Raw genomic sequence first — 26,408 nt, 5'->3', positions numbered from 1 at the left:
CAATGGTTAAGAAATAAAGCAGTCTACCTTGACCTGCACTCTGCAGGCAGAAACCCACTGGACAGCCCACCCAGCTCCCACACCTACCACCCTGTGTGAAGAGGAAGAGAACAGAAGACAAAGTGAGAGAAAAGACAGATAAAATGAAAAAAGATGAGGTTGGGCGCGAGGTTCATGCCTATAATCCCAGCACTTCGGGAGGCTGAGGCAGGCGGATCACTTAAGGTCAGGAGTATGACACCAGCCTGGCTAACATGGTGAGAGCCCATCTCTACTAAAAATCCAAAAATTAGCCAGGCTTGGTGGCACACACCTGTAGTCCCAGATACCAGGGAGGCTGAGACAGGAGAACTGCTTGAACTTGGGAGGTAGAGGTTGCAGTGAGCCAAGGTCCCGTCACTGGACTCCAGCCTGGGCGAGAGTGAGACTCCTGTCTCAAAGAAGAAAAAAAAAAATTAGAGAGGTAAAATACAAATGAGGTTGAAAGAGGAGAATAAAGAGCAGAGTGTGAGGCAGAGCCAGGATGGCCAATGGAAGGGCTTCAGCTGGCAACCATGAGATGAGGCGCGCGGTTCTCTGGAATCAGATGGGGGTACACCACACAGGGACGTGTGCCTCGTGTTCCTATGCAGCTCAGTTCAACTGCGGTGCTTCTGTGTTCGCCTAGTGCTTCCCACAGGCAAAATGACACATAAATTCACGTTAGGCTCAGAGCATGCTAGCAGAACTGCCCCTCTGCCAAGGGCGCTGACTTGGCCCTCTCCTCAACCCTAGACCGCAGGCCTGCTTCTGTCCCGATTTCTACCACCTGCTAAGCTCTAGCACTGCTCCCTCCAAAGTGATCCTTCTTTAAAGGGAAAGGATATGGATCAGTGTATCAAGCTAAGGAAGTGGATATAGGTGGTTTATTTTCAGTTGCCAAGCAGGTCACCTGGAAAGGGCTCATGGTCTAGGCAAACTGTGTCAGCCACTATCTACCAAGAACGAACAAGCCCTGCCACTTCCACCTCCCAAGTCTCAAGAGTAAAAATTCTTTTCGACTTTGTGATCAGAAAGAAATAAGTCCAATATTCAAGATTTTTCCACCATTTGTCCAAAGACAAACCCTTTTGTACCAATCTTTATGTATTATTTATTCACACATTTGATAAAAATGTCACAGTTAGGAGTGAAATCATTACAATGACATGAGTAACTGTACAGACCCCAAGTGCAGAATCAAATTGCCGTTAAGTCAGAACATGGAGCAACCGCAACTCCTTTGCACCTGTGCATGTGTGCACACACACGGATGGACACACACACACATTCTCTCTCTCTCTTATGCACACATCCATCCACATCCCAACAATTGCAGGTGCTAAGTTTGGACACAACCCAGGCACTCTGCCCTGGCTAGTCAGGTCCTGGGGAAAAGACAGAAGTAATGAATGAAAAGCAGCTGGAACTGCTCGATGCATTTCTCTTCTCTTCCAGCAATGAGCGGAGAAGGCAAGACACACACTGGGGCAGCCGCTTCCTTGGCACAAAAATGAACAGTCAACAAGAAGGTCATGGAAGCGTTTAAGTTAGTCTCAGGTTTAAATCACTTTTCAACACCACAAAACAGTAGCAAGCAGGGGGGAAAAAAAAAAAAAAAAACTCTGGCCATCAAGATTCCAGAAAAAAGGGAGAGAGGAGGATTTAAAACTTGATCCCTATTATCCTAACAAATTGCAGCACAACCATCAGCGAAACCAGCTCGGTAAAACTGACAGCATCGGACTGTGACCTTATCTGAACAGTGTAGTTCACTTTTATTTTGGCTCTGAAGAGAGAAAGAAAAACTTTTTAGAGGAACATAATGGTAACATAAACCAAATCTCCACTGTATTACTATCTGTGGCAAGATTATATCTATGCATTCACACAGCTTGTCTATAGATCTGAGAGCTCCAAGGGAGTGGCCCAGCCCCCATTCCTCTGCCTTTAGCCTTCTGAAAAGAACAAGTCAAACCTGAAATGTGAAAAATAATACCTGAATCAAATTCGTGTTTTCTATACAATGGGACTAAGGTAGAATCCTCAATTCCTCAACTGCTTCTGTTTGACAAAAAGTTAAAAAATTTTTAAACTAAACTTAAATGTGATGTTTTGAGCATCAAAAAGCTACTATGTAAAAGGATTAGTCTCCCAGTGTTCTTGGTAAGTGGGGAAGGTTAGGAAGGAGGCAATGATCCAATGAATACAGAAGAACTGGCCAATTCAAAGGAAACTTGCTCTGGATGAGGTGAATCAACGGGTGCTATTGTGCAGGCAGGGAGGGAAATTTCTTGGTACAAATTTCATGTCCCTGGCCAGGTATGGCCCAGGAGTTCAAGACCAGCCTGGGAAACAGTGAAACTCCATCTCTACTTAAAACAAAAAAAAAAATTAATAATAACTTCATGTCCCTAGAGATAAAAACAAGGTGCGGACAAGGCACTTAACACAACCAAGTATCGTTCACACCTATTCACAACATGATTGTTACCAAGAGCACTCCCAGTGGCCCCTCATCTGAGAGACTCAACCGGCCAACTACACTTTCCAGGTGGACCTGGAGAACTGAAGGAAATCCAAAGCGCTGCACAATCGATGGTGGGATTTGGAATGTCAGCAGAGGAAACTACTCAGAGAAGCAAATGGAGGTCATCCCCTTCTGGCCTGAGGTTAGCGGTTTGTTCCAGATTAGCTCAATGAGACACCGAATTTCAAAAGAGTTGGCCTGAGAATATGACAACACTCCCACAAATGTAGCCTTCTTCTGTTTTGATAAGAGCAATAAGGGCTCTGAATGAAATGGGATATCAGTTATTGAATTTTCTTGCACTGAAGTTACAGCAGACGCCTTCTAATACATGTGGCATGTCCCCTTTCTGGAGCAGAGTGATAAAGGACTGAGACAGGGCTAGAAGCGCCTGTCCCTTCTTATCCCAAAGCCTGTCAGGCATACTCAATCTGAGCAGGGCCACAGCTGCCCTCGTTCTTTCGCTCAGAGGACTGGCTGGTGGCCTTGGCTTCACTACTCATTTCCAGAGGTTTAGCCGAGATGTAGTCCTTTACTTTAATCTCCATATTCTTGGCTTTCAGAGTGGCCATGTGCAGCTTCTCCAGGAAATCTGGCATGCCTGTCAGGAAACGAGAATCAGGTTAAGCTGACACACAAACCAACAGTAGGCTCGAAATTAGAAGATCCTATTTCTTTGATGGTAGGGAACTAGTTCTTCCTTATAAAGATCACAACCTGATTGATAGCCTGTGAACAGCTGCCTCCCAGAATGCGTTCCCAAACCATGATCTTTGCTCCTTCTTTGAAAGGGGGTACTAATCAGCCCACTTACGTCCCAAAAAGGATCTTTTAATCTAAATATCACTCATCAGTGGCATGGCTGAAATACCTGCCAATTTTATTTAGATAAATGTCAAACAGAAATACCTAATCTTCTCTCTATTCTCCCCCTGAAGCATGTAAGGAGCTGCCTATAGAGAACCAGAAGAAAGAAAATCACAAGGATGCTTTCTCAGACAAGAAGGTAGAAGGGAAAGCTGCAGTTACAGCCATGATGTGTAACTTTGTTAAGACAAACACCCCTTTCCCCAGGTGACTGCCCTATAATCACCATATTTTCTATGTCAGATCTTATGGCCTTCAACTATTCAAGAAGCAAATACAAATACGTCAATCTACACAGTCCATATTTAAGGCATTGAAGCAAATGTTTTTAAAGCTCTCCTCTGGATACAAGTTCCTTTCTGGGACGCTGTAATTCTCATCCCTTCAATCCCCACCTGGAGTCTCTGGTATCTTCATAGTAATTCAAGAATGAACCAGAAAAGGGTTGGGCGCAGTGGCTCACGCCTGTAATCCCAGCACTTTGGGAGGCTGAGGTGGGTGGATCACTTGAGGTCAGGGGTTCGAGACCAGCTTGGCCAACATGATGAAATACAAAAATTAGCCAGGCGTGGTTGGGGCACCTGTAATCCCAGCTACTGAGGAGCCCGAGGCAGGAGAATCGCTTGAACCTGGGAGGTGGAGGTTGCAGTGACCCGAGATCATGCTGCTGCACTCCAGCCTAGGCGACAGTGAGACTGTCTCAGGGGAAAAATAAAAAAGGGACCAGAAGAGACGTTTTATTTCCCCAATAGGAAATAGAGAAAAACAAAATGCTCAACCCAGCTTCCAGGCCCTGTATACTTGCCCTTACTTACCACTGGAAACCATCCAACTAACACAGTAGCGAGGAAACACCGTTTGGGGATTGTCACTGTATGTCAGTAAGTAGTCAAAGCCATTCTGAAAAAGAAAAACAGCAAAAATGAAGATCCCTGAATCACCCACCACGACCTCCATATCCAGTACCACAGAGTAACTGTGATCTGATTCTGGAGCAGGCGGTGTCATTTTCTTTTTTCACCCTGTGCAGTTAACACTGAAGGCCTGAGAGACTATCCACAGAAAGGCCTCCTTGCAATGTTGACCCTGGGCCAACTCGACTCCCACTCAACAGTCAGCTGATAAGGGTGGCTCCCTGTGCGTAGACTACGCTAACAACGTGGTTTATGCTGAACACAGGCTTTGCCTTTAGGGGTTTGGAATTCTGGTATGTGCTAAGCAGACAGCACTAAGTGACCAGCTCCCAAGAAAAACTTTGCGTGTTAGGCTGGGCATGGTGGCTCACGCCTATAATCCCAGCACTCTGGGAGGCCGAGGCCGGCGGATCACCTGAGGTCAAGAGTTCAAGACAAGCCTGGCCAACATGGTGAAACCCCGTCTCTACCAAAAATACAAAAAGTAGCCCGCCACAGTGGTACACACCTGTAGTCCCAGCTACTCGGGAGGCTGAGGCACAAGAATTGCTTGAACCTGGGAGGCAGAGGTTGCAGTGAGCCAAGATCAAGCCACTGCACTCCAGCCTGGGCAACAGAGCGAGACTCTGTCTCAAAAAAAAAAAAAAATTGGGTGTTGGCTGGGCATGGTGGCTCATGCCTTATCATCCCAGCACTTTGGGAGCCCAAGGCAGGCAGATTACTTGAGGACTGGAGTTCGAGACCAGCCTGGCCAGCACAGTGAAATCCCATCTCTACTAAAAGTTAAAAAAAATTAGCTGGGTGTGGTGGTACGCGCCTGTAATCCCAGTTACTTGGGAGTCTGAGACAGGAGAATCGTTTAAACCGGGAGGCAGAGGCTGCACTGAACACAGATGAGGTTGCAGTGAGCACAGATTGAGCCACTGCACTCCAGCCTGGGTGACAGAGCAAGACCTTTTTTATCTTTTTTTTTTTTGAGATGGAGTTTCGCTCTTGTTGCCCAGGCTGGAGTGCAACGGTGCAATCTCGGCTCACCACAACCTCCACCTCCTGGGTTCAAGCGATTCTCCTGCCTCGGCCTCCCGAGTAGCTGAGATTACAGGCTGAGATAAAACAATTTGGGCCATGAGTTGATAACTGGAGCTGGAGACGGATACATAGGGTTCATTATACTCTTCTACTTCTGTATCTTTTGTATGTATTTCAAATTTTCCATGATAAAAACCCCCTACCTTGGCTCAAAGATCTAATTCCCATTTGGCAAATCCAAACGCAGCTACGTGGTTTTTGAGTACCCTCAGTACACAGTCAATGCAATTTATACTTCTCCCTAACTTCTACCTTCCTTTCTAAGCATGTGAGTCTCTGAGTGCATACCTGGCTCATTCCTATCTTTGTTTTTGCTTGAATCATGTCTTCCAACCCCAGTGCCCTTCCTGCTTTCCTCTCTCTGTCGTCTCCATTTTTTTTTTTTTTACAAGGACCAACTCAAGTCCTTGAGTATAAATAAAACAACTTGATGAGAATAAGAAAACTACACTAAAGAACACAGTCTATATAGCTCTAAATCAAACACAAGCAATAGGGAGAAACAAAGCCATTATAAAGTGAAGTGGAACTAAAACCAGAAGCTACTAGCATCAATATCTATACTCTCAATGGAGATTTAGTTTAAAAAGATCAAAAATAAACACAAAACACATCATTAGGCTGAAATAAGTACTCTTTTCAAATAAAGTCACAGAATTTTTTTTTTTTTTTTTTTGAGACGGAGTCTCGCTCTGTAGCCCAGGCTGGAGTGCAGTGGCCGGATCTCAGCTCACTGCAAGCTCCGCCTCCCGGGTTCACGCCATTCTCCGGCCTCAGCCTCCCGAGTAGCTGGGACTTCAGGCGCCGCCACCTCCCCGGCTAGTTTTCTGTATTTTTTAGTAGAGACGGGGTTTCACCGTGTCAGCCAGGATGGTCTCAACCTCCTGACCTCGTGATCTGCCCGTCTCGGCCTCCCAAAGTGGTGGGATTACAGGCTTGAGCCACAGCGCCCGGCCAAAGTCACAGAATTTTAAAGAAGGCACACAGCAGAATCCAACCTTCCCATTTCTCTGGCAAGGAAGCAGAAATCCAGAGAAGTTTCCATCCAGTGCTCTGCCCACTGTGGTGAACTGCTGACAGAAGGTACTCACTCTAGTTCCTAAAGAATGCTGCTGATACAGGCTAACGCGTCAGTGGTTATGATTATTTTAACTGTCTCTCAGATACGAGGGAACCAATGGATTGCCACTACCTTGTCCTTGGGGATCTTCCAGGTACATCACCTACATCGGGAGTTCCCAAAAAATGGTTCCCAGACCAGTAGCATCAGACTCCCCTGAGAACTGCTCCTGGGCCACACCCCCTCCTCCCTAGTTCAGATAAGACATCCCTTGAGAATATTCCACAGCCATGACATATTATTTCTGGGATGAGGTAAAACTCACCTCATCAAATGACTTGTGGGGACGGATAACCATTTGGGACTCATATGATCTGACCCTGACGAATTCTGGAGACTCTGGCACACTCGGATGCTCCACAGCACTGGTAAGGAGGAAAGGAGAAGCAAACTCTTAGTAATGTCTATATATAAAACAACAGGGGAGTTGAGTTAAGGGGAAGGCCTAAAAAGCTGGCTCTGATTTTTTTAAATACACAAAACAAAGGAGTCACTAAGACGAATAAATACAAACTAAGTTCTAAAAATGAAATGAAGGCCAGACGTGGTGGCTCATGCCTATAATCCCAACACTGGGAGGCCAAGACAGGAAGATCACTTGAGGCCAGGAGTCCAAGACCAGCCTGGACCACACTGTGAAACCCTGCCTCTAAAATAAACAAATGAATTAATTAAAAATGAAGTGAGTTCCTTTGGTAATTTATGGCTCACTAGGCTGTGGGTCAAAAACAACAGCACTTCTTTTAATTACCAACATTAAATAACCCAAAAACAGTTTTTAACTAAAAGCTTGTATCTCTCCATTCTTCCTAGACAGTCAGAGCCCCCTCATCTTCCAGCTGGATGGAAGGGGCACTGGCTGCAGGGAAGCCTGTGGGAGACTCATCAGGGCACTAAGAATATGCAAACTCAGGTACATAGGAATGAAGGCCACAGCTAAAGGAACTCAGCAAGAATCACAGGCAGCCATACATACCGCGACACCAACACCATCATGTTGTTTTCCTGATCCACACTATACCGCCGAACATAAACATAATCCCTTGAGTACATTGGATACTAAAGAAATGGAGGGGCAGGATTAGTGTTCTGCATCACACATACCTGGACAGAAATAAAATCAGAAGTAAAAATACTCACAGGAAAATGGGTTACCCAGTGAAGAACCTCGGAACCACTAACCACGTCCCTCTCAATCACCTCCAGCTTGATCACCAGGGCATCCCATTTTTTTCTATACTCTGTGTCCAGCTGTAGAAAGAGAAAAGACCATGAAGACCCAAGAAGACCCAAAACAAAAATGCAGAAAGCTTTCCAGATGCTTTGGTTTCTGATCCAGTAACCTTATTACAAGGAGAGGGTAATCTGACCTCACAGAGTGCCAGAGTGTGAGACACACGGCTGTTTACTACAGATGATTCTTTCAAAATCACTTTATACAGGCTAATGTCATTATACTGAATGTGAATCTTAAAAAGATAAACCAAGGAAAAGTGTAACAAAATATTTTAACAGACACATCTGGGGAAAAATAATATATAGTGATATGAATGTGTAAGGGTAAGATAATTCTAAAAAGTTTTAAACAACGAAAAGTCCAAAAGTGGTAGTAGACACCTCACACACACAAAAATGCAAGTAGCACATTTTTTTAAACTTCTGGCATCACTAGTAACTGAAGAATTTCAAATTAAGACAGATATACCATATACATAAAACCAACAAAAATTCACTACAAATTAACAAGATCCAGGGCCTCAGGGAAAGTGCGCTGGCATGTTAGAGAGAATGTTATAACCAACGAAGTAGTTATCGGAAGTCTGGCAAAACCAATGAAAATTCCAGAAAGAAAAGATTTTTCTTTTAGAACTCTGGGCGATCCCACCTCCCTGCTTCATTTTTAAAAACATCTTCCCCTACAAGGAGGAGAGCAGTCTTTGAACAGATACTCTTCATCTTTATGAAATAAACACTGGGCCAGCACAGTGGCTCACACCTGTAACCCCAGCACTTTGGGAGGCCAAGGCAGGAGGATCACTTGGGCCCAGGAGCTCAAGCCCAGCCTAGGAGACAAAGGGAGACCCTGTCTCTAGGAAAAAAAATTTTTAATTAGCCAAGTGTGGTGGCGCATGCCTGTAGGCCTGGAAGCTGAGGCGGGAGGATCACTTAGGTCCAGGAAGCAAAGGCTGCAGCAAGACACGGTCACACCACTGCACTCCAGCCTGGGTGACACAGCAGGACCCCGTCTCAGGGAGAGGAAAGAAAGAAGAAATTTCCACTGTGGAAATGTTCTTGATTTGAGGTTAAAGAGATGCGACAACTAAATACAATCCTGACTATATCTGTACTGAAGCGGAAAATGCTATAAAGGACATTACTGACTCGACTGATAAAACTGGAATACAAACAGAAGACTATGTGAAGTGTTGCATCAGTGTTAAATTTACTGATTTCAATAATGGTGTCATGGTTACTTAAGAAAATATGGCATATGGCTAGTTTTAGGAAACACACACTGGAAGAATTTACGAATAAAGGGCTATGACGTATGTAACTTACTCTCAAGTTGTTTGGGGGAGAAAACAATAAAGCCTCATAAAAATACATTAAAGTATTCATATCCATTCCTCTCTCTGATATTCCCAACAGTCCTGTGAGAGGGTAAAACTGATCTCATCCCCATGGGCCAGATAAAGAAAGTCTAAGTCAAATGTGTACCTAAACGCTATGCAATGTGGGATGACAGGTAGATAGGTAGATAGATGGATGTACTGAAGCCAATGTCACCTGAGTCAGATAAATTACTCATGTAGACAGTAGCAACTGATATGCCAGGAGGCTCCAAATCTGGAGAGAAAAATTAACTCACCTGAACATTGAAGAACTGCCGAGGTGTCACATCTGTGTAAGTTCCAAAAACTAGAATGACAAGAAAGAATAAGAGATGCTTGCCATACTCCAGTCACTTGCCTTGTTTCTATCACCTAGCGGCGTTTCAGTTCTAAAGTACTAAGAGATCTTAAAGGCAGGTTCAGAAACTGCAAGTCATAGTGGGGCAACAAAGAAAGACAAAGGTGATCTAAGCAAAGACAACACTGAGACATCTGTCGTCTGTGAGAAGAAAAACAATAAACAAAAGACCATGGCAAATTTTCTGAGAAACAACCAGAACAGTTTAGAGAAGTATGAAGAACAGAAGTCCCAAGCACCTGGGCAACTATGGAACCCAAAAGAGAGCCAAACTGGGCTCACCTCGGTACTGGTAAAGGTGGGTGCCTGTAATTGGGCGCCGCCACAGCTTAAAGTGTTTCTTATCCATCACCATTTCCCAAGGTTGCTCTTTGCCCTCTGAATCTTCATTCCGTTCTGTTTGGGCTTTTGGTTCTGGAGGGTGGTGCTGGACTCCAGAGCTCTGAAACATATTTGACATTTCTTCTAACCGCTTCATCTCATTAATGGATCTGGAAAGGGGAAAAAGAGCCATGGTGAGGTGGTTAGTCAGCCCTGTGAAATGAAGTGTCCACAAAAAGGCCTGTGCAAGAAGGTTATACAGTAAACCACAGTATGTAGTATATAAACAAGACACAGTATAGTGAATAAAAACTGAGTTCCTGAGTTTGAATCTTAGTCCAATGCTCACTAACTAGATTATTTAACCAGTTCCTATTTCTAAATCTATAAAATGGAAATAGTAATAGTACCTATCTCGAGGTTGGCTATAAAGATTCCAAACAAAGTATCAAGTACTGCAGGGCACGGTGGCTCATGCCTGTAATACTCAGCACTTTGGGAGGCCGAGGAGGGTGAATCATGAGGTCAGGAGCTCGAAACCAGCCTGATCAACATGGTGAAACCCCATCTCTACTAAAAATATAAAAATTAGCCAGGCATGGTGGCGCACACCTGTAATCCCAGCTATTCAGGAGGTTAAGGCAGGAGAATTGCTTGAACCTGGGAAGCAGAGGTTGCAGTGAGCCGAGATCACACTACTGCAGTAAGCTGGGCGACAAAATGAGACTCTATCTCAAAAAAAACAAACAATGGAAAAAAAGTTAAGTGTCAAGTGCTTAATATCTATGGCCAGGCACACAGGCTCACTCCTGTAGTCCCAGCACTTTGCGAGGCCAAGGCAGAAGGATTGCTTGAGGCCAGGTTCAAGACTAGCCTGGGAAACACAGTGAGACCCTATCTCTCAGAAAAAATTTTATTTTTTTTTATTTTTATTTTTTTTTTTTTTTTTTTGAGACGGAGTCTTGCTCTGTCCCCCTGGCTGGAGTGCAGTGGCGCGATCTCGGCTCACTGCAAGCTCCGCCTCCCGGGTTCCTGCCATTCTCCTGCCTCAGCCTCCCAAGTAGCTGGGACTACAGGCACCTGCCACCGCGCCCGGCTAATTTTTTGTATTTTTAGTAGAGACGGGGTTTCACCATGGTCTCGATCTCCTGACCTTGTGATCCGCCCGCCTCGGCCTCCCAAAGTGCTGGGATTACAGGCGTGAGCCACCGTGCCCGGCCAGAAAAAATTTTAAAAATTAGGCAAGCATAGTGGCACGTGCCTGTACTCGAAGCTATAGGCTGAGGTGGTAAGATCACTTGAGCCCAGGAGTTTGAGGCTATAGTGAGCTACAATTCTGCCACTGTACTCCAGTCTGGGTGATACAGTAAGACTCTGTCTTTTTTTTTTTGCTTGATTTTTTGAGACAGAGTCTCACTCTGTGACCCAGGCTGGAGTACAGTGCCGCGATATGGGCTTACTGCAACCTCCACCTCCCGGGTTCAAGTGATTCTCCTGCCTCAGCCTCCCGAGTAGCTGGGATTACAGGCACGCGCTACCATGCCCGGCTGATTGTTTGTATTTTTAGTAGAGATGGGGTTTCACTGTGTTAGCCAGGATGGTCTCAATCTCCTGACCTCATGATCCGCCCGCCTAGGCCTCCCAAAGTGCTGGGATTACAGGTGTGAACCACTGTGTCCAGCGACTCTGTCTCTTAAAAACTAAAATAGGCCAGGCGTGGTGGCTCACGCCTGTAATTCCAACACTTTGGGAGGTTGAGGCAGGTGATCAGCGGAGGTCAGGAGTTTAAGACCAGCCTAACTAACATGGAGAAACCCTGTCTCTACTAAAAATACAAAATTAGCTGGGCATGGTGGCACATACCTGTAACCCCAGCTACTCAGGAGACTGAGGCAGGAGAATCACTTGAACACAGGAGGCGGAGGTTGCAGTGAGCCAAGATCGTGCCATTGCATTCTAGCCTGGATGACAAGAGCAAAACTCCATCTCAAAATAAAATAAAATTAAGTTAAAATAAAATAAAGCCAGGCACGGTGGCTCATGCCTGTAATCCCAGACTTTGGGAATCCGAGGTGGGTGGATCACCTGAGGTCAGGAGTTCGAGACCAGCCTGGCCAACATGGTGAAACTCCATCTCTACTAAAAATACAAAAATTAGCTGGGCATGGTGGTGGGTGCCTGTAATCCCAGCTACTCGGGAGGCTGAGGCAGGAGAATCACTTGAACCCAGGAGGCTGAAGTTGCAGTGAGCCAAGATCGCACCACTGCATTCCAGCCTGGGTAACAGAGTGAGACTCCATCTCTAAAATAAATAAAAAAATAAAATAAAATAAAATAGGCCGGGCGCGGTGGCTCAAGCCTGTAATCCCAGCACTTTGGGAGGCCGAGACGGGCGGATCACGAGGTCAGGAGATCGAGACCATCCTGGCTAACACTGTGAAACCCCGTCTCTACTAAAAAAAAATACAAAAAACTAGCCGGGTGAGGTGGCGGGCGCCTGTAGTCCCAGCTACTCGGGAGGCTGAGGCCAGAGAATGGCGTGAACCCGGGAGGCGGAGCTTGCAGTGAGCTGAGATCCGGCCACTGCACTCCAGCCTGGGCGACAGAGCGAAACTCCGCCTCAAAAAAAAAAATAAAATAAAATAAAATAAAATAAAATAAAGTGTTATCTGGCACGTAAGTAGCCCTCAAATGTTAACTATGAAGGTTTATGGTTTTAAAATGTCAATTGATATCTTTTGTCCGTTTTTTATCAGGTTGTCTTATTATAAGTATATATATTTTTCCCCTTTGTTTTTAAATTGATATATTCACATACCATAAGATACATTCTTTTACAGTGTACAATTCTGTACTTGTTGTATATTCACAAGGTTGTACAACCATCACCCCTAATTCCAGACATTTTTATCATCCCCAAAAGAAACCTCTATCCATCATTAGTCACTTCCCATTCCTGCCTCCTCCCAGTCCTAGAGAGCCATAATCTACTTTCTGTCTCTATGGAGTTGTCAATTCTGGACATTTCAAGTAAATGGAATCATATGATATGTAACTTTTTGTGTCTGGCTTCTTTCACTTAGCATATTTTCAAGTTCAGCCATGCTATACTTTATTCCTATTAATAGCTGAGTAATATTCCATTGTATGGATAGATCCCATTTTGTTTATCCATTCATCAAATAAAATTTGTTTCCACTTTCTGGCTATTATAATACTGCTGGCCGGATGCAGTGGCTCACGCCTATAATCCTAGCACTTCGGGAGGCCAAGGCAGGTGGATCACTCTGAGGTCAGGAGTTTGAGACCCAGCCTGGGTCTCAAAACCCTGTCTCTACTAAAAATACAAAAATTAGACAGGTGTGATGGCAGGAGCCTGGAATCCAAGCTACTTGGGAGGCTGAGGCATGAGAATCGTTTGAACCCAGGATGCGGAGGTTGCAGTGAGCCAAGATTGTACCACTTCACTCCAGTCTGGGCAAAAAGGCAAAACTGTCAAAAAAACAAACAAACAAAAAGAATACTGCTATGGACATTTGTGTACAAATCTTCATATAGACATGTTTTCAATTCTCTTGGGTAGATTCCTAGGAGCAAATTTGCTGCGTCGTGGTAATTATGTTTAACTTTTTAAGCAACTGCCAAACTGTTTTCCAAACAACTGCACTATTTTATATTCACATCAGCAATGTTTGAGGATTCCAACTGCTCCACACCCTTGGTTCCAATTGCCCCACTTGTTATTGTCCATCTTTCTTATTCCAGCCATCTTAGTGGGTGTGAAATGGTATCTCATTGCATCTTGACTCGTATTTCCCTAACCTTTTCACGTGCTTATACTATTCTTGATAGTATCCTTTGATGCATAAAAGTTTTTAATTTTGATGTTTTTCTCTTTGATTGCTTATGTTTTTGGTGATACAGCTAAGAAACCATTGCCTAATCCAAGGTCATAAGAACTTATGCCTATATTTTCTTCTAAGAGTTTTATAATTTCAGCTTACATTAGGTCTTTACCCCATTTTGAGTTAATGTTTGTGTATGATAATGACGTAGGAGTCTAAACTCATTCTCTTGCATCTGCTTCTCCAGGTGACCCAGTGCCATTTGTCAAAAAGACTATTCCTTCCCCAGTGAACTGTCCTGGCGCCCTTGTTGAAAACTGACCAAAAATGTACAGGTTTATTTCTAGACCCTCAATTTTATTCTAACAATCTAGATGCCTATCCTTATGCCACTACCACAGTGTCATTACTGTAGCTTTGTAGTAAGTTTTGAAATTGGGAACAGTGAGTCCTCCAAACTTTGTTTTCTTTTTTCAAGACTGTTTTGGCTATTCTGAGTTCTTTTCATTTCCATAAGAGTATCAGAATTGGCTTGCCAATTTCTGCAAAATTACCCAGGATTTGGATAAGGACTACACTGAATTTGTAGATCACTTTAAGTGGTATTGCCATCTTAGCAATATTAAGTGTTCTAATCCATGAACACAGGATGTCTTTCCATTTATTTATGTCTTTTTAAGTTTCTTCCAATGATGTTTTGTTGTTTTTAGTGTTACAGTTTTAGTCATACACTTCTGTTAAATTTATTCCTATGTACTTATTCCTTTTGACGCTACTGTAAATGAAATTGTTCTTAATCTTATTTTCAGATTGTTCACTGTTAGTGTACATAAATATGACTTCCGTGTACTGATCTTGCATCCTGCAAACTTGCTGAACTCATTTATCAGCTCTAATAGTTTTCTGTGGATTCCTTACTATTTTCTATATATGATCATCAGCTGCAAACAGAGATAGTTTTATTTCTTTCTTTCCAATCTAAATGACTTTCATTTCCTTATGTTACCTGATTTCATTGGTTATGACCTCCAGTACAATGTTGAACAGAAGTGGTGAGAGCAGAATCCTCATCTTGTTCCTGATCTTAGGGGAAAAGCACTAAGTCTTTTGCCATTAACTACATTGTTAGCTATGTTTTTTGTAGATGCCTTTTACCAGCTGCAAGAAATTTCCTTCTATCCCCAGTCTGCTGAGTGTTTTCTTTTTTAATCACAAAAGGAGGTTGGAATTCGTCAAATACTTTTTGTGTTTATTCAGCTGATCACGTAGTTTTTGTCCTTTTTTCTTTTTTTTTTTTGAGACGGAGTCTCGCTCTGCCGCCCAGGCTGGAGTGCAGTGGCCGGCTCTCGGCTCACTGCAAGCTCCGCCTCCCGGGTTTAGGCCATTCTCCTGCCTCAGCCTCCCGAGTAGCTGGGACTACAGGCGCCCGCCACCTCGCCCGGCTAGTTTTTTGTATTTTTTAGTAGAGACGGGGTTTCACCGGGTTAGCCAGGATGGTCTCGATCTCCTGACCTCGTGATCCGCCCGCCTCGGCCTCCCAAAGTGCTGGGATTACAGGCTTGAGCCACCGCGCCCAGCCTTGTCCTTTTTTCTATTAATATGGTGTAATAAATTGATTTTTGTATGAAGAACCAGCCTTAGGTTCCTTACATATAAATCCTACTTTTCATGGCATATAATCCATTTTATATATTGCTGAGTTCAGTTTGTTAGTATTTTGTTCAGGACTACGAAAAGTTGTGTGGTTTTGTTTGTTCTGAGCCCAGGCTAGAGTGCAGTGGCATAATCACAGCTCACTACAGCCATAACTTCCCAAGCTCAGGTGATTCTCCCACGTCAGTTTCCCAACTAGCTGGGATTACAGACAAGCACCACCATACGCAGCTAATTTATTTTCTGTATTTTTAATAGAGATGGGGTTGCACCATGTTGCCCAGGCTGGTGTTGAACTTCTGGGCTCAAGTGATCCACTAGCCTGGGCCTCGCAAAGTGCTGGGATTACAGGTGGGATTCACCGGCTGCAAAAAGTTTTAAAACATGCAAAACACCACCATATATTGTACTATCACTATGTATCATTCATGGGTAGATACATATGTATAAAAACGTAGGGAATTATATACAACAAATTGGGATAATGGTGACATCTTGGAGAAAAATAAGAATACAACTGGAAAAGGGTATAGATAAAGCCTAAGTATACTTGTAATGTCTTATTTCTTAAAATAGCTGTATTTGTAACACTCGTGTTATTATTTAAACTTTTTTTATATATCTGAAACATTTTATAATAATAATTTTTAAAAATTCGGCTTGTATTTTTCTCATAACCTCTTTTTTTTTGAGACAAAGTCTCACTATGTTGCCTAAACTGGCCTCAAACTCCTGGGCTTAAGAGATCCTTTCACTTCAGCCTCCCAAGTAGCTGGGACAATAGGAGTGTGCTACCATACCCAGCTTCTCCATGCCCCCCACTTCACCCTACCCCCTGCAACCTTTAAAGAAAGGTTACAGATAAGAAACAAAAATTGCTGGCTGGCTGGCTGTCTTTACACTCTATTGCAATTCAAGACTGAAGAAGACCCAAATTACTGCTACACTGTCTGAAATGCCTTTTCACTCTTCAAGCTTCAAAAAACCACAAGGGTAACTGCTAGGCAAAGCTAACCATATATACTGATTTGTATTCCTTTACACAGGCATATTACACTATAATGGATCTATCTTTATATCTGCTTTCCTTACTAAACTATAAATTCCTTAATAGCCCAGAATCAGTCTTCTTCATATTTGTAGTTCCAGCTCCCAGCATGTACTGGTAAACATTACATGTCCTGGTAAACATTACATGAATAAATTTAGTAAATTTAAAAAAAAATAATAAAATGAAAATAGGCTTCAATAATCCAAATTTTAATTACAAGATTGCATTAAGGCCGGGCACAGTGGTTCACACCTCTAATCCCCAGCACTTTGCAAGGCTAAGGTGAGCAGATCACTTGAGCCCAGGACTTCAAGACTAGCCTGGGCAACACGCAAAACTCCACCTCTACAAAAAAAAAAAAAAAAAAAAAAAATTACAACAATTAGCTGGGTGTAGTGGCATGCAACTGCAGTCCCAGCTACTGAGGAGGCTAAGGTTGGAGAATCACCTGAGCCCAGGAGGTCGGGGCTATAGTGAGCCAAAATCACATCACTGCACTCCAGCCTGGGCAACAGAGTAAGACTCTTTTTTTTGGTCTTTTTTTTTTTTTTCCTTTTTGTGGAGAACGGGGTCTCGCTGTATTACCCAGGCAGGTCTCGAACTCCTGGGCTCAAGCTATCCTCCCGCCTCTGCCTCCCTGAGAGCTGGGATTACAGGCGTGAGCCACTGCGCCCGGCAACTCTTTTTAAAAAAAAAAAGGTCAGGTGCAATGGCTCACGCCTGTAATCCCAGCTACTCAGCAGGCTGAGGCACAAGAATCTCTCAAACCCGGGAGGTGGAGGTTGCAGTGAGTCGAGATCGTGCCACTGCACTCCAGCCTGGGTGAGAGTAAATTGTCTAAAAAAAAAAAAAAAAAATATATATATATATATATATATATAGCATTAATATATTGCTGCAGAAGCCAAAAATTCAAAGTTATAGTGGCAATCCAAGATTAAAAGTTTAGAGCAATTCAAAATAATGATGAGTCGAAAGATTTGTGCTCTAGTCCTGGCTCTACAGCTGACCAGCTGTGTGATCTTATTTTATTTTACCTTTAAAGTCATTTTACCTTTAAAGTGAGGATGTTATTTCTTGAAGTCCTATTGGTTCTAAAACTGCAATTTGCTGAATTTTAAGTTTTGGACTTAGATGAGAATATTTATATAGGGGAATATTTGTCATTATGACTGCCTGAAATCCCTTTCTATTCGGGGAGAACCCAAATAGGTGAATGCAGCCCCCCTCCCGCCCACTAGCAGTTAAAGCACAGCCCCTAATTTAAGTGAGGTTAGAGACTTCTAGAAGGGGCTTTGAATGTTGAAGGTAACACAAAGGCACGGGATCTTGAGGGAGCTGAGAGTCCAGGAGTACAGTCAATCTGGGGGAAACAATGCCAGCAACACTGTCCTAAGTAGATTACTGCTGTTGCAGGTCTTGGTCAACCCGTACCCTGGCCTTCTTGTCAATACTGAGTGACCTAATACCCTTTTGATTAATTCCTTTTTGGCTTAAATTAACCAAGACCAGTTTCTTTGTTACAACCAAGAACACTGACCAGCTGTAAAACCATACAGAAATAGAGAAGGAACCTTAGGGTAGGCATTTAGATGTTGCAGAAGAGAAAGCAAAGGCAAAACCACAGCTAGATTTGCTCAGAGAACAATCAGGCACCACAGGGCATCAATTACGGCATTTTTGAGGACTATAAAGCATCCTTGAACAATAACTAAGCACAACTCTTGAGTGTCATTCTTTTAAAAAAAAAAATTTTTTTTTTTTCACTGCCCAAGCTGGCCTCGAATTCCTGGGCTCAAGTGATCCTCCAGCCTCCCAAGCACAGGCACATGCCACAACACCTGGCCCAAGTATCATTCTTGCTACATAATAAAGGGGAGCATGTTTCCACTGGTGGAATGTCTTACTAAAACATCAGAGGCTCATACAATAATTATATAGTTAATAAAGTTTTAAGAAAATTATTAACTACAGGCAACATTTTTTCATGGCCTTCCAAGAATCAAGGTGGTTCCGAGTATCTGATCCACTGCTTAATCAAGCTCTCCTATATAATTAAAGGTTGCTAGGTGGCTTTGACTAAAATTATGAAGAGGGACGGAAATGTCTTATGGAGACACGGTATGAATGCTAGAGCAAGACTGCTTCACAAAAATGTAAATGATCAAGTTATTTTGTCCCAAGGTTTAGGAATCCCTGAAGGGTCTGAACTTATAAATGCTAACATGACAAGACCCAATTAACATACAGGAGCACAAAGTCACTCAGTATCATACAGTGGAGAAAAGGAAAGCCTCTCATGACACATCTCTTTAGCCTGCTGTGCCAAATCTTGTTTGGATAGGATGGCTGGCTAAACCTTCACATCTTAAGAGACTTAACAGAGGAAAGAAGGACAAAAGAGATTATTCCCAAAATAGTAAAATCAGCAGACTAGAAAAAGGATCAAGAAAAGAGAGACCATGTCTTTCTTTCTCCAAAACGAAAATCATTTCAATATCTGAAAAACACTGGACTGAAAGCTATAGAAACTGAAGGCATACAACCATGAAAACAAAGTAAGTGCAACAATGGTTCATCTTGGGGTCCTGCCCCCAGCATGGAGTTTGGTATAAAGCTCCAAAATTACTTAAATGAAGCCATCGCTACAATTAGGAATTTCAGTAAGACAACAGCCTCACTTCACATAATCCTCCTCCTCCTCAAATTCCAAGTTATTGTCAAAGGTAGGGTCTACTGATATGGGACACACCTAGAAATAAAAGACATAGGAGTCAGGCGCAGTGGCTTATGCCTGTAATCCCAGCACTTTGGGAGGCCAAGGCAGGCGGATCACTTGAGATCAGGAGTTGGAGATCAGCCTGGCCAACATGGTGAAACCCCGTCTCTTCTAAAAATACACACACACAAAATTAGCTGGGTGTGGTGGGGCACGCCTGTAGTCCCAGCTACTTGGGAGGCAGAGGCAGGAGAACTGCTTGAAACCAGGAGGTGGGTGCTACAGTGGACCGAGATCATGCCACTGCACTCCAGCCTAGGCAACAGAGCAAGACTCCATCCCCCACCAAAAAAAGACATAGGGCCAGGCGCCTGGCTCAGCCCTTTGTAAGGCCAAGGTGTGAGGATTACCTGAGGTCAGGAGTTCAAGACCAGCCTGGCCAACATGGTGAAACCCTGTCTCTACTAAAAATACAGAAATTAAACAGGCGTGGTGGTGCCTCCGCTGTAGACCCAGCTACTGGGGAGGCTGAGACATGAGAATAGCTGGAACCAGGGAGGCGGAGATTGCAGTGAGATCACACCACTGCACTCCAGCCTGGGTGACAGAATAAGATTATATCTCAAGAAAAAAAGAAAGAGTCCAGGCGCAGTGTCTCATGCCTGTAATCCTAACTCTTTGGGAGGCCGAGGCAGGCAGATCATGAGGTCAGGAGTTGGAGACCAGCCTGGCCAACACGGTGAAATCCCATCTCTATTAAAGATACAAAAAATTAGCCGGGTGTGGTGGCAGGCACCTGTAATCCCAGCTACTCGGGAGTCTGAGGCAGGAGAATCGCTTGAACCTGGGAGGAGGAGGTTGCAGTGAGCCGAGATCACACCAATGCACTCCAGCCTGGGTGACAGAGCAAGCCGCTGTCTGGGAATGGGGCGGGAGGGGAGCGGAGGGGAGGGCAGGGCAGGGCAGGACATCAATTAGCTCACTGCAGTTCTGGGGCAACTAGTTAATGGTAAAATAATGAAGACCACCTCAAAAAATTGAGGTCTAATTTTACGCAGCTCTGAAGATCTAACAAGGGGTTTAAGGGTTTACCAGTAAGATATCCCGAAGTGACAATGGCTAAAAAAAAAAAAAGTTTCTTTAAGATAAAAGGACTTTACGTTGATCATTTATCTAGTAGATAACACACTGAAGTTTAACGTATCCGGAATGCCCTGAAAGACAGAAAAGTGCAACTTTATGCACTTATTTACTCAAATTTCTGGAGCAATGAACTGTAACTTTTAAAAAACTATGAGGAGGTTAATGGAACACTTTCCCCTAGCCTTTCATTTCTTAACATCCTTCCTCTCTTTGTTCCTGTAACTTTTTTTTTAACTGTTCCAAAGCAGTCAAAAATATGACTACTGTATTTTTCCATTAGAGTTGCCCTGGAATCACAGAATGCCAGCTAGCACCAAAAACAGCAATCCCAAGATTTTTTTGTTGATTAATTTAAAACAACTGGGTACTAGAGCAAGTATTAAAAGATCTGATTTCTACATCTGACCATAGCAGTCAGTCAAAATCACTTCTCAAATTTTCTAGCTGTTGCTTGATTAATAAGACGCTATTTGGTAAGATGTTCTTAAGCACAAAAGATGAGAAGGCAAAGTTATGCTTTGTCATTCTGAATAGGACTCAAATAACATAAGGAAAACACATGCCACTTTAAGGCACACGTTCAAAAAGACACCCTGCACATTCCACCCGCTTAACCAAAACAGCAATGTCAGAATTAGTTTGTGCCAGGACAAGCTGGTACAGAATCAGCACAGATAAGCCAAAGGCTGTGATTTAGGGGCCACGTGACACTCATGCTCTTCTTCCATTAACAATGAAGAAATGCACTTGAGACACACTCCAACTGTGCTCCATCATGGAAGCTACCCAAAAATCATCTCACTAGAACAAACGAAATCCAAGATGTTCTAAGCTAGCTATGACAACCGCAGCAGTGCTTACTTTAAAGCAAATAGAATACTTAGACACAAAGCAAATAAATTAACCTGTACCCAGAATATTTTAACAAAATATAAACATGACAAGCTACCAAAACAAAGACCTAAGGAACCACTGTGCAATCAAGATGTAGTTGCTGAATAGCGTATTTGCCTTCCTATCACATTAACAAATATTTTAAAAAGAAAAAAATCCTCAAGATGAACAATATGATCAAATTTTAATTATATGAAAAACCAAATTCAAGCATGAACCGAACAATGAAATGTTAAATGAGGGCCTTTACTACAATGACCCTAAGGAGGGTCAAAGTGCAGCTTGAAAGTGTTCTGGAGTTCATCTGAACTCCTGAAATTCCAAAGCTGGTTAACTCAGAGCAGTCCCTCTTTAGCAGCTGGATTAGAACCAAGAGTATTTCAATTGCCTCCAGGTTTCAGGGACAGTCTGACCAGAGGAAAATAGAATGAATACTCCTGGCTCAGTCATGAACTGGTCTGATCTCTCTGCCATGGTAAGTAGCGACTAACTCAAATGCTTACTACGTTCATTTCCTATCTTTTTTCCCCACTAACTCTGTTCAGCACTGCTAAACAGAGGCTCCAGGATCTATTAACACCATCCGTAAAAATGCATAAAATAAGCCAAACAGTATCATCTACTACATAAGTCCCAACACTATTCAATCCCACCCCCAGACTCTCCTTTCCTCTCTTTCATACCCAGTAGCCTTTTTCTGGTCTTTCTCCTCTCTTACTCCAGCAATTCCAATTGGAGATTTTCCTCTCAAGCTTAACTGTGGAACACAGATATTTCATCATCAAAAATGAAAATTCCAAGTTAATGATAATTTTTCACCTTAAAATTTTTATTCCCATTCTTTTATTTCTCACACCCAAGAGACTTTGATTATAACCAAAAGCCAAGTAGCCAAAGAATACTAATAGAAACTAGGCAAAATACGTATCACGCTTTGATAGCTGAACTGTTTTTGCGAATAAGGTTGTTTACGGTTATGATTTTAAGTTGCATTTATAAAAGTTATCTTTCCTGCTAGGAAAAGTATTCCCAGTTCTTAAGATAGACTTCCATTTACCCACAATTCATAGTGTGGCACAAATAGCTGCCTGGCATCTGGGTGTTACACCTCCCACACAGGCCATGGTATAAACTTTATTGCGGTTATTTCCATTTTTAACCTAACAAAAAATGTGGAATAACAGGTTGTTTCCCTGTGGAGGAAATATCAAGAATAAACAGGCGGGTGTGGAATCTGCGGAGGGAGGGGATTGTCTCTGGTTCCCGAAATCACAGCTTGAGTTTAGAGGCAAAGTGCTTTCTGTGCAGGGAGGGCACAGTTTAAGAATATCGGTTGCAAAGAAAATACAGACACAAGGTAAACCAAGAGCCAAAGCAAAATTTCCCCATGACATTACCTGGAAACTATAGTCTCAGAACTACAGATTAACAAATGTAATCAATGGCACTGGGCTTTTCAGTTGTGATGACGACAGCGTGACTTCAGAGTCTAATGGGACACTATTCCCAAAGTTCTGGTTAACGTCGCAAAACTCTGACCTAATTCTTACAGGTTCAAATGTCTGGGCTGCTGGTTTGTGCAACCTGGACAAAATCCCTTCCAGGCTCTCATTCTGCCACGAGTCACGAATGACAGAGGGCTCTCCTGGCATTTCTCACAGGCCTGAGTCCCATCTGGATCGAAGTCATTTTGCAAACAGCAGCCCACCACCCTCTGGCCAAATTTAAAATCTGTTTTGAATTTGCACCTTTTTGCGTGTGTTAAAGATTGCGTGAACAAGGGCCTCCATGCCTTCGGTATCTAATTTATTTCTACAACGTTGTTTCTTTACTGCCTTGCTCGCCCCACTCGGTCTCCCTCCTACACACCAGCCCCCACTTTCAGTTCTATTTTATAACCCGACAAATCAAATTGACACATAGAGGCAAACAACGACGCGGTTCGCTCAAGCAGGTTCCACCGACTGCACCGCCAATTAAAACATCACGGGGTAAACGGGGGCCCCCGACCACAGGGCAGGCCCCGGGGTTCACAAGTCCCCCCACCCCGCGGCCCAGAACCAGCTCGCCGCAGCGCCCACCTCTGCAGCTCCTCCTCCTGGATCCTCTCCTCGTCCCACACGAACACGCCGGCGAACGCCGCCATCAAGGCAGAGGCATGGCCAGGACGGCCGTGCAGCCGGCGCCAGAGGCGGCCGAGAAGGACGCGGCGTGAGCGCTCGGAGTAGAGGCGGCCGTAGAGCTGCGCGATCTGCTGCGCGCGCCGCACGCGCAGGCCCGTGACGAAGCGGCACTGATTGGCCAGAAGCGCCAGCAGGCTCCCGCCCCGCGCCCCCGCCAGCCAGGCGGCCAGCAGCCTCCGCGGGAACATGCCGCCTCCCGCGGGGCCCGCCACGAGTCCCCGGGGCTCGAGGAACCAGCCCGGGCGGGCGCAGGCGGTGGTCCGCAGCGTCCCCCTAACTGGCCGGCCAGGAACCCGTCTCACGGTCCAGCGGCCAGGAGCCGCCGCTCATCTCTCTCTGCAGCCACCGCTGAGGAAGCGTCCCCTCTGAGGGGAGCGTCGGTCATGGCAGCAGACGCCGGGATGGCTCCGCGACCGCTACGCCGGGCCCTCCTGGGCTCGGGCCGCAGACCAGTCGGCCCTCTGGCTCCTCGGCGACCTCCGGGAGGCCGGGATGCAGGGCGCGCGGCAGAGAGGAGACGGACAGCCCAGGCCGGGCAGCAGGCAGGCTCCCGCGCGTTCCGCGACTGCCACACGCGCCGCCCGCGCGCACCCTACCCTGTCTCCGCCGCCTGGGCCCTGATTGGGCGCGACCTGGACTCCCGGGTGCTTATTGGCGTCGCCAAGTGCTCGTCACTGCCCCCTCCCGCCCTTGCATGCAACGCGCGGAGTCCGCCTGCTAGCAAGGTAGGTGGCCCGGCAGCCAGAGCCGTCAAGGGCGCCTTGGAGAGTGACCCTCGGACCCCGCCGCCATCTTCCCGTCGTCCCAGTCCCGCCCCGCAGAGAAACCCGGCCGGGTTCCTGTTAGAATCCTGTCAGGTGTTCCCTTGTGTTAAGAGGCGGGGGCGCCGGCCCCATTCTCTTAGTGGAGTGCGGGGTGGGGCGGGGCTCCGCGTGTCTCTGCAGGGGCTGGGGGCTCCCCGTGGTTACCGCCATTGCAGAATTACAGCTCAGACGGTGAAGGAGGTCTGACCTAACCAACTCCGCCTTGCTTCTCTCCTTGTTCATTCCTGAGCTTCTGTGAACTAATTTTGAGAGGAACTTAGTTTATAGTTTAAAACAAAGAGGATAACAGTCCTTTCCCAAAACAAATCTCCTTCTTGTCTGGAAACTAGACTGCTGTTGTAGGACTAATAAGTTAGCCATAAGACTAGAAATTTCGGTTTAGGAGACATGCAGCTGGAGGCCACAAGATTATGATCCTCCTTAAACTGCTCTTACAGTGCTTGAGGTATTTTGCTGACCCCGCCCTTGATGGATCCTGGCACCACCCAGGTGGATAAACTGACTTATCTGACCTTGTGGCCCCCACCCAGGGACGAACTCAGTGCAAGAGAACAGCTTCAATTCCCTATGATTTCATCTCCGACCCAACCAGTCAACACTCTGGACTTACTGGCCTTCCCCCACCCACCAAATTATCCTTAAAAACTCTGATCCCCGAATGCTCAGGGAGACTGATTTGAGTAATGTTGAAACTCCAGTCTCATAGTGGGCTCTGCGTGAATTACTCTTTATTGCAGTTCCCCTGTCTTGATAAATCGGCTCTGTCTAGGCAGTGGGCAAAATGAACCCATTGTATGGTTACAAAGTTGGGGGTTCGTCTGGGATAGCCCTTGTGGCTACCTGTCCATGATAGCTCCCCCTCTGGTGACAGATCCAGAGGCCAGCCTAAGCGGCCACATAGTTCTCTTGGACTAGGGGCTGACTCTAGCACTGTCTCTGCCAGTGGGGCGCTGCTAGCCCAATGTGCATGAACTTAATTGCAATGGAGAAATAGTCTTGGGGAGACATCCCATAACTGTAGCCCTATCACAGGATGTCTGTAGCTCCATGGTGGGCGCTGTAGCCAGGTCATGGAGTGTCTGTAGTTATAGCCCCATCATGGGGTCTCAGGTTGGTGAATATCCTAGATGCTGCCAATGCTTCCTTCCTTCTCCAGACTGATTCTGTAGCCGCATGGTGGGGTGTCTGTAGCTCCACCATGGGGTGTCTGTCTCAGTTTGGCTCCTGGGGCATCTCAGTTGGCTCTCCCTAACTAAGTAGGAAGAGTCTTGGTTCGGGAGACTTCTCAATCAGGAAGATTTCAGGGAGATTTGTCAGATGGAGAATAGGAGGATAATTTGGAAGGGATACTCTTGGAGTTCTTGGTTAGGGATCTTAATTTGGAAGGCCTTGTATGACTCATCTTTCTGTGTGTGTGTGTATATATGGAGGGGATCTCTGAAGGAATTGCTGATGGAAGTCCAGCAGGCCTAACTTGGAGAGCACACCTTATTTATCTGGTCACATTCAGTGAGACCTGAAAGAAGTTTAACAGGCCTGATTCAAGGTGACTGCTCAGAGACCACCCATTGAATTCATGATCCGAGGTCACCCCTCCGCACTGTGAGTAGATCAAAGATGGCAGGGACCAACAGGAAAGATTTGAGCCTTGCCAAGTCAATGTTGGGTGCTGAACGAGGTGACTTGTGTTTGTTTTGTTATGTGTATTTTGCTTCTATTGGGCTGGAAAATGTGAATTCGGCTCCCCATGCAGCCTATTGGGCAGCATCTTGCAAAACTGAGAATCTTTAGTGTATGGTTCCATAAAACAGAAAAGGGTGATCTTCTTTTATAAAGTGGCTTGACCCCCACAACTGTGGCACAGTGAGCAGGATCATCTGTTCTGGAAGCTGCAGAGAAAGGGAACCTGGAAACCTAGTATGCTGACAGAAAGAGTAAGAAATTCTTACCACCCAAGTTTCTGCTGTGTGTGTGTGTGTATAAATGGTAAATATCACTGTTTGTCTTCTCTGCTAGGGTTTAATAGAAAAAAGGTATTTGTGAGACTGTTTTTAGGCTGTAGCAAATTTGGTGCACTTTGTGCTAGGAATTTATCTTTCTGCAATGGAGAGAAGGGTACCACAGAATAGAACGTGGGTTTAGGACTTCCATAAGCCCACTTTTTAAGCCAGCCCTGCAGGCTGGTCAGTTCCAAACTTCGCTGCAGGTCCCTGAAACCAATACCAGATGAAATTTCTCTGTCTTGTTTTGTGTCCTTAAGAGCTTAA

The 26,408-nt window shown here is 44.8% G+C and overlaps 2 protein-coding genes across 4 annotated transcripts in view; one reads left to right on the top strand and one right to left on the bottom strand.

The window, feature by feature from the left end:
- Nucleotides 1-1,107: 1,107 nt before the first annotated feature.
- STARD7 (StAR related lipid transfer domain containing 7) lies at nucleotides 1,108-24,038 on the bottom strand. Its single transcript, XM_025353493.1, has 8 exons — nucleotides 23,216-24,038; nucleotides 9,791-9,999; nucleotides 9,408-9,457; nucleotides 7,679-7,789; nucleotides 7,515-7,597; nucleotides 6,804-6,903; nucleotides 4,231-4,315; nucleotides 1,108-3,149 (listed from the first exon to the last, which is right to left on the bottom strand). The coding sequence occupies exons 1-8, from the start codon at nucleotides 23,503-23,505 to the stop codon at nucleotides 2,965-2,967; spliced, it is 1,113 nt and encodes a 370-aa protein (XP_025209278.1). The 5' UTR covers nucleotides 23,506-24,038; the 3' UTR covers nucleotides 1,108-2,964.
- The window catches only part of LOC112604458, a 29,299-nt gene continuing 26,364 nt past the window's right edge, over nucleotides 23,474-26,408 (top strand). Inside the window, exon 1 of one of the 3 annotated variants that reach the window (XR_003115229.1) lies at nucleotides 23,474-24,042. Coding sequence is in view for 2 of the 3 variants with exons in the window: in XM_025353494.1 (XP_025209279.1) it covers nucleotides 23,701-24,042 (342 nt within the window). In the remaining variant the exon portion in view is untranslated. The remainder of the gene's footprint in view (nucleotides 24,043-26,408) is intronic. The other 2 variants (XM_025353494.1, XM_025353495.1) reach the window with 2 other exon arrangements.

This window comes from Theropithecus gelada, chromosome 13, assembly GCF_003255815.1.
Source record: "Theropithecus gelada isolate Dixy chromosome 13, Tgel_1.0, whole genome shotgun sequence".
Lineage (NCBI taxonomy): Eukaryota > Metazoa > Chordata > Mammalia > Primates > Cercopithecidae > Theropithecus > Theropithecus gelada.
This window is presented reverse-complemented; position numbering and strand designations above follow the sequence as displayed.